This window comes from Poromitra crassiceps (assembly GCF_964638095.1).
Source record: "Poromitra crassiceps genome assembly, chromosome: 18".
In the NCBI taxonomy this organism is placed as follows: domain Eukaryota; kingdom Metazoa; phylum Chordata; class Actinopteri; order Beryciformes; family Melamphaidae; genus Poromitra; species Poromitra crassiceps.
Genome location: NC_139636.1, coordinates 17,824,532 through 17,839,531, shown reverse-complemented (window position 1 = coordinate 17,839,531; position 15,000 = coordinate 17,824,532). Strand labels below are relative to the sequence as shown.

The following is a 15,000-nucleotide window of genomic DNA, read 5'->3' as shown; positions in this document are numbered from 1 at the left end:
GCGAGCAGGGCAGGGTCAGAGGAAGGGGCGAGCAGGGCAGGGTCAGAGGAGGGGGTGAGCAGGGCAGGGTCAGAGGAGGGGGTGAGCAGGGCAGGGTCAGAGGAGGGGGCGAGCAGGGCAGGGTCAGAGGAGGGGGTGAGCAGGGCAGGGTCAGAGGAAGGGGTGAGCAGGGCAGGGTCAGAGGAGGGGGCGAGCAGGGCAGGGTCAGAGGAGGGGGCGAGCAGGGCAGGGTCAGAGGAGGGGGTGAACAGGGCAGGGTCAGAGGAGGGGGTGAACAGGGCAGGGTCAGAGGAGGGGGTGAGCAGGGCAGGGTCAGAGGAGGGGGTGAGCAGGGCAGGGTCAGAGGAGGGGGTGAGCAGGGCAGGGTCAGAGGAGGGGGTGAGCAGGGTCAGAGGAGGGGGTGAGCAGGGCAGGGTCAGAGGAGGGGGTGAGCAGGGCAGGGTCAGAGGAGGGGGCAAGCAGGGCAGGGTCAGAGGAAGGGGTGAGCAGGGCAGGGTCAGAGGAGGGGGTGAGCAGGGCAGGGTCAGAGGAGGGGGTGAGCAGGACAGGGTCAGAGGAGGGGGCGAGCAGGCAGAGGAGGGGGCGAGCAGGGCAGGGTCAGAGGAGGGGGCGAGCAGGGCAGGGTCGGGGCTTTGTTAAGAAAAGCAGCAATTCTTCCGGCTGGCAGATGAAGTCAGTGCATTCCTCCAAAGCAGCTCCCTGATAGGCAGCCGAGGGATCAGCTGATCAGCATTTTGGTAAACAAACGGCATCACTGGGTGGAAACGGGTAATTTTATAATGGGACCCTGAGCCACCCTTGAGTGTCTCACTCTAGCCGGCTGTGATGTTTACTAAATTCACTTATTTTAAAAACTGCGACAGTTCACACAACTTTAACACGACATGCAGTGTATAGGCTACATCAGACTCTTGAGCTATTTCTGCTCTCACTCAGAATGTAAAAATATAAGCGATGTGATAGTTTTTGAGATACTAGGCATCTCGCGCACTAGGCATCTTGTGCGCTCGATGCCTAGGCTTGCATCGCCCGCCCTGCAGCTCGCCGAGCTTGCCCTGCAGCTCGCATATGCAGCTCGGCCGCTGTGCGGCCTCGCCCACAGCTCAGCTGCTGCGTGGCCTCACCTCCTCTATTGGCGCCCACGGGGCACGCAACATTTTGCTCCCAAAATGTTATTGCCCTTAATGATGACATCATCAGTGATGTCACAATGCTGATGATGTCACTGATGACATCAGTGATGTCGCAATGCACAATTGCTCAAGTGACATCACTGATGACATCACTTATGACATCATCAGTGATTTATGACATCACTGAGTGGGACACAAATTTAAACAGAGACAGAAAACAGTCCACAATGCCAAATCTATATATAATAATAATAGATAGATTAATGTTTGCTTGGCACAACTCATACTCGTTAACTGCTGCGGGGTTCCGCATTTCTGGGTGGTTGTGATGTCACGCTGATTCGTCCTATAGGCAGCCAGGGCAAGGTAATGGAGGGGCTCAGCGTTAAACACCTCCCATTGAGAACCGGAGAGACGGACAGAAAGAGAACGCCATCTGCCTGACTGCAGGTTGTCTTTTACCCACCTAGGCTACAAAGTTGTGTTTACTTTGCCAAGTTCCATAGATAGTCCTCCCTCTTACCGCCCGAGGCCTTTTGCTTTTTATGAGCGCTGCGGTATATTATTACCTCGTTTTGAAGCATAGGGCGTCAAAGTACAGACGGAGGGAGCGCTGAACATAATGACCGGGTTAAACCAGCAAAAACCTGCTCCTGCTAGGCGACCTGCTGCTCCATTCTCTGAAGGCTGATGAGAGCCAGTTCTGGTCCTGCTGAGAGGGATCAAACACACAGAGAGACTCACACTCTCACTCACACATGCATGTGTTCTGCCTCTCTGTTTCTACACACACAAACATCCTCTCCCAACCACGGACACACTCGAGTTGCTCCAGTTTCCCTGTCCGTTCCCCTCGGCGGTAAGCTATCGTAACGGCTTTGAAGGAGGGTAGCAGAGCGATTAATTGGGTTACAGATTGGCATTTATGCTCCCAGGTCCACAAGATACTACTGGGGCTGTTAACTAACCACTGGCAACTTCACAAAAGGCTTCACTCTTCTACCCACTGGGTTTCAAGTCGGCGATGCTCTCAGCACATCACAATTGACGTCAGTAGTGTTTGGTGTAGAAACTGGCACCCTGGATGTTCAGCAGAAGATGGCTAATAAGAAGGGGTGCTGTGTATGCCACAGCTGACGATGGCTTGTGTGTTTAAATTAGCAACATGTTGCATCATACCCTCATACGGTGGGGTGGGATTACGTCATGATCTACAACGATGTAAAACGTTTACTTTGTTAGTTATGGCTTTGGTTTTTCATGTGGAATTAGTTCCAAACTGTACTTCACTAGCTGCATGTTACCCCCTTGCCAACACAACTGGAAATCAAGATCAGCATTGAGACAGAGACACATCTCTGACCGGTCTTTTTCTTCTGTCCATCTCTTACAGAGTCAGTGCCATGCAGAGTTGAGCTGCATCAAGCCGAGCCGAGCTGATCTGATCTGAAAAGCGTCTTAGCCCTCACCCTGCCCTGCCCGGTCCCACATGGAGCTTAAAGTGTGGGTGGACGGAGTGGTGCGGGTGGTGTGCGGCCTATCGGAGGAGACTTCCTGCCAGGATGTGGTCATCGCTCTGGCCCAGGCCATTGGTGAGTACCTTAAGCTCACTTCCTGCTCTGAAATCATCGTCACCGTGTTCTGATTTCACACTGTGCACCTTGTTTGTCTCCTTGATCCACTGAGTATATAACTGAGTATATAACTGAGCGATGCCATGAGAACTTAATGCAGGCATAACAACATTACCTGTACATGTTGGAGTTGCAGTAATCCTGTTTTGCGTTACCTTTTCATTCTCTACTGACCTAAATGAAGTGCTAGTCTCCTGGAGTGCCTGGTGGTCAGTTTGGAATGGAGCCGGTGCTCCGTCCCTGTATCCTCAGGCTGTACTCAAGCCATACGTCTCTGTATCCTCAGGCTGTACTCAAGCCATACGTGCCTGTATCCTCAGGCTGTACTCAAGCCATACATCTCTGTATCCTCAGGCTGTACTCAAGCCATACGTCTCTGTATCCTCAGGCTGTACTCAAGCCATACGTCTCTGTATCCTCAGGCTGTACTCAAGCCATACGTCTCTGTATCCTCAGGCTGTACTCAAGCCATACGTCTCTGTATCCTCAGGCTGTACTCAAGCCATACGTACCTGTATCCTCAGGCTGTACTCAAGCCATACGTCTCTGTATCCTCAGGCTGTACTCAAGTCATACGTCTCTGTATCCTCAGGCTGTACTCAAGCCATACGTCTCTGTATCCTCAGGCTGTACTCAAGCCATACGTCTCTGTATCCTCAGGCTGTACTCAAGCCATACGTCTCTGTATCCTCAGGCTGTACTCAAGCCATACGCTGCATTGAACAACTCAACTCCAGATTTAGCACTCTCCTTCCATGAGTGAGCTGCCTGCCAAGTCATTAGGGAGGGTTTGTCCTAATTTCAGGACCCTTGTGGAACCTTCAGTTTATTTGATCATTTTTATATGTTGTGTGAGTCTTATACAGCAGCCTTTTATTCCCATTCTCAGTGGTAAGGAGCGAGAGACATCAGGCACATAACGTGCCTGATGTCATGTTCTCACTCATCATGACTTGTGTGGAACCTGTTGGGATGAGACAAACTCACAGCCATAAATAGACTGAAGGGTAATAAAGCTCTCACAAGGAACTTCTCAGACAGATTGGATTTTGGCAATATTATTTTTGAGAAAGACTAGTGGAGTCATGCAGCTCTTATTTTTTCTTTCAAGGTAATATGGCGGTATTTCAGATAAGGTGCTTTGGTGTGTGTAGCATTGGTTCTGTTTCTTTGTCCTGACACTCTCTCTCTCCCCAGGTCAGACGGGTCGTTATGTTCTAATCCAGCGTCTTCGGGACACGGAGAGGCAGCTGCTGGCCACAGAGAGGCCTCTGGAGTCTCTGGCTAAGCTAGGCCAACATGGCAGCGAAGTTCAGTTCTTCCTGCGCCGCACTGGCCCTAGCAGCAGTGACGGACCTGGGTCTAAACAAGACAGAGCAACCCCTGTGCCCTTGCCCAAGCATCCAGAGCCAGAGCCTCCCAAACGCAACCAGCCCAAGAAGGCTCTCACCTTCAACCTGGGTCCATCCACCTCTCCGAGAAGCAAAGTCAAGCAGTTCAGGAGGTCTCCTCGGGACTCCCCGGAGCAGAGAGCCTCCCCCTCCCCTTCCCCCAGCCCTGTATCCCATCATGTGCCATCCCCCTCGCCCTCACCACCTGCAGGCCCGTCCAAAGAGGAGGTCTTCCGGCAGGTTCTTCAACAACAGGAGAGACTGAGGGCCATCGAGGCCCAGTTAGAAGTACTAGAGAGGGAGTCACGTGCCTGCGAGCGTCCCTCCCCATCCCCCTGTCCCTCCCCAGTCTCTGATGCACGCTTCCAGGAAGAGATGGACGCTCTGGAGATAGCGGTGCGGAGGAACCAGGGCGAGCTGGCCCACGAGCAGTTCTGGGAGGAGGAGCTACAAGGGGAAGCGGAGAGGGAGCGAGGAATGAGGAGAAGGCTCGGGGAGCTCCACACCAAGATGGACGACTGCGGGCGGCGGCTCCACGACTTTTCGGTTCGCTCCGCTCAGCTGGAGCAAGAGATACAACGGGAGAGTCAAGCAGACGGGCTGCGAGCCGGGAGAGCCAACAGGCCCGAGGAGTCCCTCGACGCTGTGAAGTCAGAGCTGCAGAGCCGGGAGAGGCATGCGACGGAGCTGGAGACGCAGCTATCTGAGGCTGACAAGTCTCTGGGGAAGACCGAGTCTCTGCTGCAGGTAAGGAGAGAGGTCAGGGTTCTGGAGAGAGGGCTGTGAGTCCACTTGTGCTGTCACTAGAGAGGTGTATTACAGACCCTCTTCTACCTATCCTATGCACTGTATCCCTCTCCTACCTGCACACAGCAGCAGACACACCCACCAGTGTTGTAGTTGAGTCAGAGTCCTGGACTCATTTTCAGGACTTGGACTTGGACTTGAGCACTGATGACTCGGACTTGGACTTGAGCGTTCCTGCATTCTGACTCAGATGTTGGAGACGAGAACTTGGACTTGTTAATTGATAAACACTATATTTTGTTTTCGTTCGTTTCTTTGGTAATTTGACATGAGATGAGATATTGTTAGCTATATTAATACCATGACAGTATTCAATTTCATGCAAGGACAGGCACATGTGTTCCACCTACACTGTGGATTCATGCTCATGTTCAGTAACTCCAGACGTGGACTCAGGTAATGGGGACTCAACTCGAATTCTTCTTTGGTGACTGACTCGGACTCGTCTCGAACACTGGGGACTCGAGTCTCGACTCAGACTCTGTCAGATATAGTGACTTGACTACAACCCTGGCAGACACACTCAGAAATAATGATAAAAAGGAAACATCATTTACTGTGATGAATTAAGAAATTCATGAATATTTATACAAGAAATCATGATAACATGAATGCTGTATACTCAAATCCTACCTTGTATGAATATGTTGGAGCAAATTGTTGGAGGCGCTGTTTTAATTTAAGTCTAGCCGAACCGGTTTGGCAGGTAGGATCTATTCTGTGAGTTCATAGCACGTGGTGACTCATGGTGTTTATATTACATTGACAGTATCTACATATCCTTGTATCTGTATATGGAAGAATGAGAATAAAGAGGATTGTTTCCGAGGAGAATGCCCCTTTTATTGGATCAGCCTCAACTTGTTGTGGTTTGTGGTGTCATTGTTTGTTCGTTTACATTTGGTGGTTGTTGTCATAGATACTGCATGAATGTTGTGTGCTGTATCCTCGCAAATAAAAGCCTAACCCAGTTTGAAGTGAAACTCAAGTTTCCTCATACAGTAAGCCACATGAAACCTGAGCCTGGAGTTATCCACAGACTAGTTCCACCCAGAGGAGTGAAGAAAATGATATCTCTATTATTGTGGTCTGGTTGATGGTGTAGCTTCCACCGTTTTGTTGCGAGGAAATAGAGCGCACAGTGGAAATGTTTGTAGTCAATGTTCCTGAAAGTTTGTAATCTTTTAGTTTGGGCATTTGCCACAGTGTTCATTAGGAAAGACCGTCGAGACTGTTAGACCATTGCATCCCATTCTATTCCCATCCCACTGTGGTCCAAGTAATTGCTGTGTGCCATTGGCTACAACACTGATGAAAACAAAGGAAATGAGTCCATCATCTTAACAGGAGAGTGTTTGCCTCGAAACGGATTTGAGTGCCTGCATGGTCTATGAAGCTTAGGACAGGCTGTTGTGGAACAGAGGGACTGTGTTGTGGCCAAGTTGCATGTGAGGGATGCAATCACTAGAATCGGTAGATACAGAAAGGAGCCTGCGGTTTTGACACAATGACACAGTATGCATTACTGTATCCTGCCCGTCCGTCATCACGTAGCTCTTCTTAATCAGTAAGATTTACCACCCAGGCAGTTGGCGCCTGGAACAAGTTGCATGCCAAATATGTTTTTTTTGTGTATGTCAACACTGGTAATAGAAGACGGTGTCATAAAGCTCCATTCATTGTTCCTTCATGGCAAGAGGTGTCTGCTCGACACTGTCGGGTGACTGATTCGATGGGTTGAGGCACGCCTGCCAGCAGAGTGTTGTTGCTTTAAGGGTTGGTGGTGATGAGCACAGCCCTCCTGTCATTAGGCTAATGGAGACAGACCTGCAGGTGTGAAACGCCTCAGGAGGCTGCTGCCTCACACCAGCATCTAGACCCCTGGCTGGCAAGCCGCTGCTGCTCCTGTCCTGTGCAGACACATCGATTAAGCACAAATGCATAGTCGATTAGGGCTGATTGACCGGCCTGTTTGTGTGCATCAAAGTTTAATCTAGGGGGTGTAAGGGCGATGCCAGAGTCTCGACGCCGGAGCTTCTCTCTGCACTCCACCTTATCAATAATCACAGCTGATGCATATCTTTCCCTCTGGCGTCTTGTTCACAAGACAACTTTGAAATGCAACAGACAAATGTCATGTGCATTGTTATCGTATCCCCCCCATAGCTGTGCCGCAGGCTTTTGGAATGTGATGGAGTCAGGAGGCTACAGGCAGTTGCGAGACTTGGATGATTCAGTGTTGCTGAAAGGTCTGGTGATGAATGATAGGAGGAGATGCTTTCCACCAGCGCTAGTGTTGTAGACTGCTGCCCCCTCATGGCCAAAAGAGACTGAATTTACAAAGTAATTATGGGCTAACATAGTTGTGCTTAATAAAATGCTGCTGTGGTGTCGATGTCCAATTATGTCTACTGTGATTAAAAACCAGGCAATTCAGTATTACACCTGCTGTTAATTAAGACACATATATTAGGCTCATGCCATTTGTTTGAAAGGCTACATCTACATCCATTCACACTGATACAAGATGTCAAGGTTTAGTGAGTAGGTTTTGACTGAGATGAGCCCACAAACTGACTTTCTGCCCCCTGCTCTCTCTCTCTCTCTCTCTCTCTCTCCCTCTCTCTCCCAGGCCAGGCAGGAGGAGCTGGAGGAGCTGAATAAGGAGTTGAGGCAGTGTAACCTGCAGCAGTTTATTCAACAGGCAGGTGTGCTGCCAGCACACAGCCACTCACGCACAGACCTCCAGGAGCACCTGGATCAGCTAGAGCTGGCACATCTACTGCAGGAGAGCTACAGGAACGGAGGTATGGACCTAAACGGACAGAGACAAACATGGAAATAAAAGCAGACATACTGTTGTACATCGATGTAGAGCTGCAATGATTAGACTATAGAACAGAATATAATAGAATTCTTTTTTTCGCCAGTTTCCACATACAAGGAAATTGACTTGGTGTGATTGGTGCACAATTAACATACATAGGAACACGATAAATTATACAAGAGAAATATACAAGATATAAATATATAATAAAAAATCAATCTAAAAAATATAAGATATAAAATATATAAAAATATTCAAAGATATTAACAGATATAAGGATATAAACAGTATTAACAAGCAAGTGTGGTAGCTTTTTTTTGTGTGCAATTTAACAAGATATGTACAGGCTGCATGAGAGGTAGCAGCAGCAATAAGCTTTGTATGGCACATGAATTGCAGATATTGACATAGTAGTATAGTATCGCACATTTACATTGTGTGGGAATCAGTGAGGGGCAATTAATCGAGTAGCCGATCGACCAAAAACTAATGGCCAACTTTTTATTATTATAATCGATTAATCGTTTAGACAAAGATGTTAAGAAACAAATGCTAGAATTCTCTCATTCCAGCTTTTTAAATGTGACGATTTTCTGGTTTCTTGAGTCTACTAGAATCTAGAAACTGATTATCGTTGGGTTGTGGACTGTTGGTCAGGACAAAATAAGACTTTTGAGGATGTCATCTTGGGCTTTGGGGGAACAGTGATCGACATGTTCACCATTTTGTGACATCTTATAGACCAAACGACTAATCGATTAGTCGAGAAAATAACAGACTAGATTAATCGATGATGAAAGTAATCGTTAGTTGCAGCCCTACACTGATGCATTGATGATCACCACCCTAAACCGCTCTTTTCTCCCCTCCAGGCCTCAGTGTTGTTGCATTGGAGTCGCCGCCTCGCCCCACTGCCAAACAGTTCCTGGGCCATCCACGCAACCTGCAGAACCCTCTGGTGTCCAGTCTCAACCCTGAGGGTGTGTATGTGTGAGACCCACCCCGCCCCCTGCTCCTCTCCCCTCCTGCCCTGGTCCCACAGCCCCTTGCCCTCCCTACTTTCAGTCCCGGCTTGGTTTGGTTCATACGTTACTGCTACAGCCGCCTGCTCTCACTCTGGCGTCGGGTAGTGGAGGCGTCTGCATGGTGGAGGGTCTCCTTCTCAGCAGCTTCTCCTCCTCTAAAGGAAATCCCCTGGCTGACAGACTGTCTGTCGCACCTAACTCTCTGCTGATTCCTGTCCTCCCTAACTTCCTTTACAGTCCATTTAATCTGCTGTAGATCCACATCCTCTTCTATTCTAGTCCCTGTTACTTTACCCCTTTATGATTTCTAAGCTTGATCTTAATTCTCTGTGTCTACCTGCCCTGTGTGTTCTCTCCTCTCTCTCTCACTGTTGACTTCTGGACTAACAGTAGCTGCTCTGGTTTTACTTTCATGCAGCTGAGAACCCCTTCCTAATTCCCCTCTGTGACTTAGAGTGACCTTCCCACCCTCAACTCAACAACCTTCTATCGCCAGCTGCTTATCACTATAAATAAGCTGTATTACTGTACCATGTAACACTCCGCACTGGGGAATGGCTGTAACAGACATTCTGATTGTAGTGGTGGTGGTGGTTTTATACTGTGACATGGAAAGATAAGAGACCAATGCCATTTAAGTTTGCCTTTTATGTATGGATATGATTTCTATGTAAGGGGGGTATATCTATACAATGCCTTGTACTTTGGTGACGCTTGATTTCCAAAGAGCAAGAGCCTTTCACAGAGGGCTCTGCAAAATGTATTGCACTGTCCCATTCTCTTCCTGTGTGAAGCCTTGGCCCTTATTCCACTTGAGAGAAATGTATCTTTCTGTTGTATTTTGAAGTTGTGCGGGGGCGGGGCTTATCACTTTAGCCAATCTATTTTAGTCAAGCGCCATAATAGAAGGAATACATTTCAAAAGTAGTGGGAAAGGGCCACGGTGTGTCGAGATGTCGTTATTTTTTTCTTTTCCTCAGTTGGGATGGATGCCCCTGGTTCTTTTCCGTCATCACACCTGACGTTTGACCTGTCATAACTTGCATTGTGCCTCGGTGCATACTGCAGATTTAGTTTGAGCTTACTCACCTAAATCCTAATAATAAACATTATGTGATTATTGAGTTTGGGCTTCTTTGTTCCCATTATCCATAATTGATGATACAAACAGCCCTAAAGCAATATTTATAGCACTTAGCAGCACTTCACCATATTTTTCTCCATCACGCCGACAGGTCAAACGATGTGTGTGTGTGTTGAGTGCGCTCTCTCCTTCCGATTTGCTGTGCGGTGTTTCTTAAATTGTGGGATCATACAACCTCTCCTCACTCTGGAGTCTCCAGGCATCGCAGTACTTGTTGTAGAGGCATGCTTGGAACAAATACTGTCCCAGAACACTGGTTTTTGATCTGATCTATGATCAGATTGTCAAATTATTTCAATCACAGCCCACAACCTCACTAGAGGGTAAAGGAAATATCTAGGGATGCACCTTATATCTGCAATCATTGGTATCGGCCGATGTTGGTGTTTTTTTTTTATATTATATTATATTTTCTTCAATAATTTTTTTAATATATCTATTGGTCTGATGAGCAAAATAGCAACAATATTAATATCGGTCGGTATCGGCCAAAATTGTCATATTGAGAGGAAACAATTAGGGTAAATGTATGATTTATGGGCTTTTCCAAATGTTTTGGAAATAAAGAAAGCCATTCCTTTTTCAAATCCACAGTGTTTACATGTGTTTTTCAGTATGTGCCAAATTTATTTATCATATAAACTTGGTTTTATACAAATCATTATCGACATCTGTGAATACCGGTTATCGGTATCGGCCAAAAATATTGGTGCCTCCCTAGAAATTACCTAATATCTGCTGGTCTTGTGTGTCAGTGATCTGGGACAACGTCTGTTCCTCATAGGCATGCGAGAATATTGACCCAGGTCTCTTCTGCCGTACCTTAGCTGAAAAAGTGTTTTGTAAAGCGAACCAAGCAAAGGGATCATCACCCCCCGCTTATGTTTGTGTGTCTTGCAGTCCTGACATCCCGAGAGTCGTCCTGGAGATAAAACGGACCGCAGGGCCAAGGGAAACATGTTCACTGTTCTGTCACCGTCACCTCATATTTAACCCCTTTCTTTGTAACCATTGTCATTATCCAATCTACTATTATATACATACTGTATATATGTAAGACAAATATATTTACAGCATTTTGCTACTGTAAACACTGTATGTAAGAAATGTAAAATAATGTAGGAGGAAACTTTGACTTAGAGCAATTATTACGATGACTGTATTTAAATGTAATAAAAAAAAAACAATATGTGCATTGTGTTTTAGGTAACTGTTGGTGCAATTGTCTTTTATTTTATTTTATTTTATTTATTTGACCTTTATTTATATTTTATTACCACTTACTTCTCTATACCCTTTTCATGGAACCACATCCTATTATTATCTTCTTGGTTGACTGATACATTAAAAGGGAGTGGAGCCGAGGTGCAGTGCATCAGGAATAACCCGCAGTGAATAATTAACATGCCAGTGTACACACACTTTATAAAAATCCCAGTTCTATGAAAACCCCTATGTGAAATGAAATTATGAATATATTATAGGCACTGAAAAATGTATGCTCTCCTCATTACTCGTGGTACAGTGCGTCCTGTCATGTAGCACAGTCTTTTCAAAGGCAGTGTTCACAGGTGGCTTGCAGAAAGTGTTGGCAAAGTGCGTCCTCGGGTGCAGGGGGAAATGGGGCAAACATCCTGGCGTCACCAGCTGCTGCTGTCATGGGTTAGGTGGCACAGTACAGTAGCTATAAAGCATAACTTCACCTGCTGCCAAGAAGACACAGGACCAGACTGCTGACCTGGCTGTGACCATCTGAGAAGCCTGAAGAGCAACCTATAGAGATTTAAATGCACATGCTTGGATAGTTTTGATGCCCCTCCTATGCGTCCGTCATAATGTGAAGCGTGGCATCTTCACTCTAACTTCCTCTTTCTTTAATGTGAAAAGAAACCAACGTGTCTTTTTGTTACTTGCTGGCCCCTAAATGTGTGTGTGATAAAGATCAGCCTGGAACGAAAAGGACAAACGCGCGCCACCATTACACAACTCTGGGCTTCCACGTTACACATTCCACTTTCCTTCTCCACTTCCTGCCTGTTTGTTTACCCTGGAGAGTAAATATGCTGGCCTGGCCCGGCTGGCCGTGCTGCTGAGTGACGTGAACTTCCCCAGCGCTCTGGCTAACCCAGCACCCAGACCCTGTGGAGCGCTATAAATAGGCTTGTCAGGTAGAATCACAAGCCAAGCATGTATATATTTACATTTCTATCTATATACACATATATCAATAGATGGCTTTTTTATTTTTTGATCATCTCTTATGATGTTAACTCCTCACTATGAGTTTAGAATTAAAGAGACGTAAATACATGAGAGGGAGTGTTTTGATAGTAAGATTAATCATGTACAATTGGATTACAGAGATAAGATTGGAAGCTGTCTGGCTTGGCAGGGGTTAGTTAAGCTTCAAATCCTTGCAAGTTCCTAGTGTCTGGACAAGCCTGTGGCCTGGTGCAACTCTGCTGACGCCTAGCTGTGAACCTGTGGGCTAGCACACATACACAAGTCAAACTACAGTGGATTTCTCTTTGATTTTCTCACCAACTAGCATACACTCACTGACAGAGATGCTGGACAATAGTAGGGTCTCACTGACAATGCTCAGGTCATGTGACCACTTTAATGAGAAGTAGGGGGGAAAAGACTGATGATGGAGAGAAAATATATAGGCCACTATATTGCTGAAATGTAGGTCAGTGAAGTTTTATCTGAACTTTATCTCTCTTTATCTTTAACATTTAGATATAACCATTAGGCCACCGCCTTTGATAGACTCCGTTTGCACATGGGCTATTCTGTTCAGTGATGCAGATATGCAGAGCGATACACATGCAACCTCACCCACTTAAATTCTAACCCCTGAGGATGCCACTCTCATCAACAGGAGAACATTAACAGATTATGGCGATGTTTCAGGACACCACGCCGAGGGAATTATTTTTGCTCATAAGTACAATGCCCCTACAAATCTACTTTGGATGGGCCAGATTGAGTGAGGAAAGGGGTCCCGAAGCTGAATTTTAACCACTTTTCGATTCAAAGACATAAAATATTGCTGTGTAGATCACTAACTGATATGATTGCATAGAGTGCAGGGTGTGCCCTCTTGATGTGAAGAGTGCACATTATGATGATGAATACCCATCATACAAGTTAATGAGTCTGACACACTGCACTTATGTTCCTCTGTGTCACATTGAGTCACAATATCCCACAGGCAGTAAAGCGTCCTCACCCACACCATGTGATGGCTTTAAATGGTGAAACAGAAAATAAGACAGCTGATATGCCAGAATTGATTTGAGCACAAACATTTACTTGACACTAGGAATACTTTTTACATACACACAAATGGTACAGATGGATACAGGATACAGCAGGGGGTCTTAAATCATTTAGATGCACATTAGATCACAGACTCCCAGCCTGCTTTTAATAGTTGGTGACGAGATAACAGTGTGAAACCTCAGAACAATCATTGCTAAATCATTCCCTCACTGTCTCAAATCAAATTAGAGTGAAATTATGGTCATTCTCCATTTATTGCCAGAGGACCCACTGGAAACTCCTCAAGAACCCCCCCAATCCCCCCTTTGGGAGCAAGTGAGTTATAGGACAATGATGATGATAATGATGTGGATGATTATCTTTTACTAAACCAAACAGAAACTAAAAGACTCACCAGCAGTCTTGACAGGTAGCTCCATAATAAGGCAATTATAAGCTGGCTGTAGCCTACATCTAAGTAATACAGTAGGCTACAGTACACACGGAGACCACTGGGAGGAGGGAGGGCAGGCATCGTGGGCAGAGCAGACCTATCCCAACAATGTGCATAGGACATGATGAACTGCTGGGGCCTTGTCCGGCTGTGGCTGGTCTTGAACGGGCCAAGTGTGTGAGGGAGGTTTTCCCAAAACCAGGTTAGCCGCTGTCACACGCACAGTGGAACTGGGAACTGGCACAATGTGCGTTAGTCAGTGGCTCACCTGCTTTTAGATCTATAGCGCCAACCCGAGCAACATGATCTGGGGAGCAATATGCACAAAAGATGTGTAACAATACAGTAATACATCAACCAGAATTACATAAGCGAATAGTATCTCATTTTCATGTCATTATAGCTGGAATAGTTTGGATAGATTAAAAAATATAGAGTACACATCTATAAAAAAAAAACATCTTAAAATGATGATGAACGAAAGTAAATGTGTTACTATTAGAAATGTCAGTTGGCTATTGGTTCATGATATCAAAATTCTAGACTAGCTGAATTTGCTTTTCTGAAATATTTGGCATGTTTTCAATCTCACCTGTCATGAACAAGTTCCAAAATAGACAATAATTACGATAAAAAGCTAATGCAATCTGTATCGTAGACATTTTTAGATATGCATCAACACCTCCTTGGCGGAATAAAGAATTATGGTAGATAAGGAGCTACTTACCCAGTCCCAAGTTTTCTTTTGGAAGATTGTTTTTAAAAGAAAGAAATATTGTAGGCTTACTGACCCCGACATGGAGCCTGTATAGTATGCCAAACAGTGAAAATGTTTTTTCTCCAAAAATAAATCATAGTTCGTTATCAAAGTTAGGTGCATTTTAGGAATACAGTGTACACCGACGCAGAAGTTGAGTTCAATTGCACACCCCAACCCTGCCCACTCCCCTGCATCTGCAACCTGACCTGCTTATGCAAATTAGAAAGAAATTGGCATCACTTATAACCAGTGGGTTGCCTAGATTGATTTAAATGCCCCGCCCATCAAAGACAATTGACCAATGGAAACACTCAGGAGGCGGTCTCTGCACACCCAGTGTGTTAAGTCGATTTTTTGAGTTATAGTTGGGGTGCGGCGCGTTCAGTTTTGCACGTCGTACATTAGAATGAACCATTTTGGCGTTGATAGTTTCCCGTCCTGGACGATTATTTATCGCAAATGCCGACGTGACAAATGTCCCTTCCGCCTTAAATAAACCATGTGATGCGACAGTTGCTGTTGGAGGCGGACAATGTGTGTTGTAGCGGGTTACGAATG

The 15,000-nt window shown here is 46.0% G+C and overlaps 1 protein-coding gene across 1 annotated transcript in view; it reads left to right on the top strand.

Annotated features, from left to right (window-relative positions):
* The window catches only part of rassf7a (Ras association domain family member 7a), a 31,367-nt gene extending 20,210 nt beyond the window's left edge, over positions 1–11,157 (top strand). The window contains exons 2-6 of the mRNA XM_083655071.1: positions 2,527–2,725; positions 3,965–4,905; positions 7,598–7,772; positions 8,665–8,772; positions 10,862–11,157. Coding sequence (XP_083511197.1) covers positions 2,623–2,725; positions 3,965–4,905; positions 7,598–7,772; positions 8,665–8,772; positions 10,862–10,893 — 1,359 coding nt within the window. The 5' untranslated portion in view covers positions 2,527–2,622 and the 3' untranslated portion in view covers positions 10,894–11,157. The remainder of the gene's footprint in view (positions 1–2,526; positions 2,726–3,964; positions 4,906–7,597; positions 7,773–8,664; positions 8,773–10,861) is intronic.
* Positions 11,158–15,000: the final 3,843 nt, after the last annotated feature.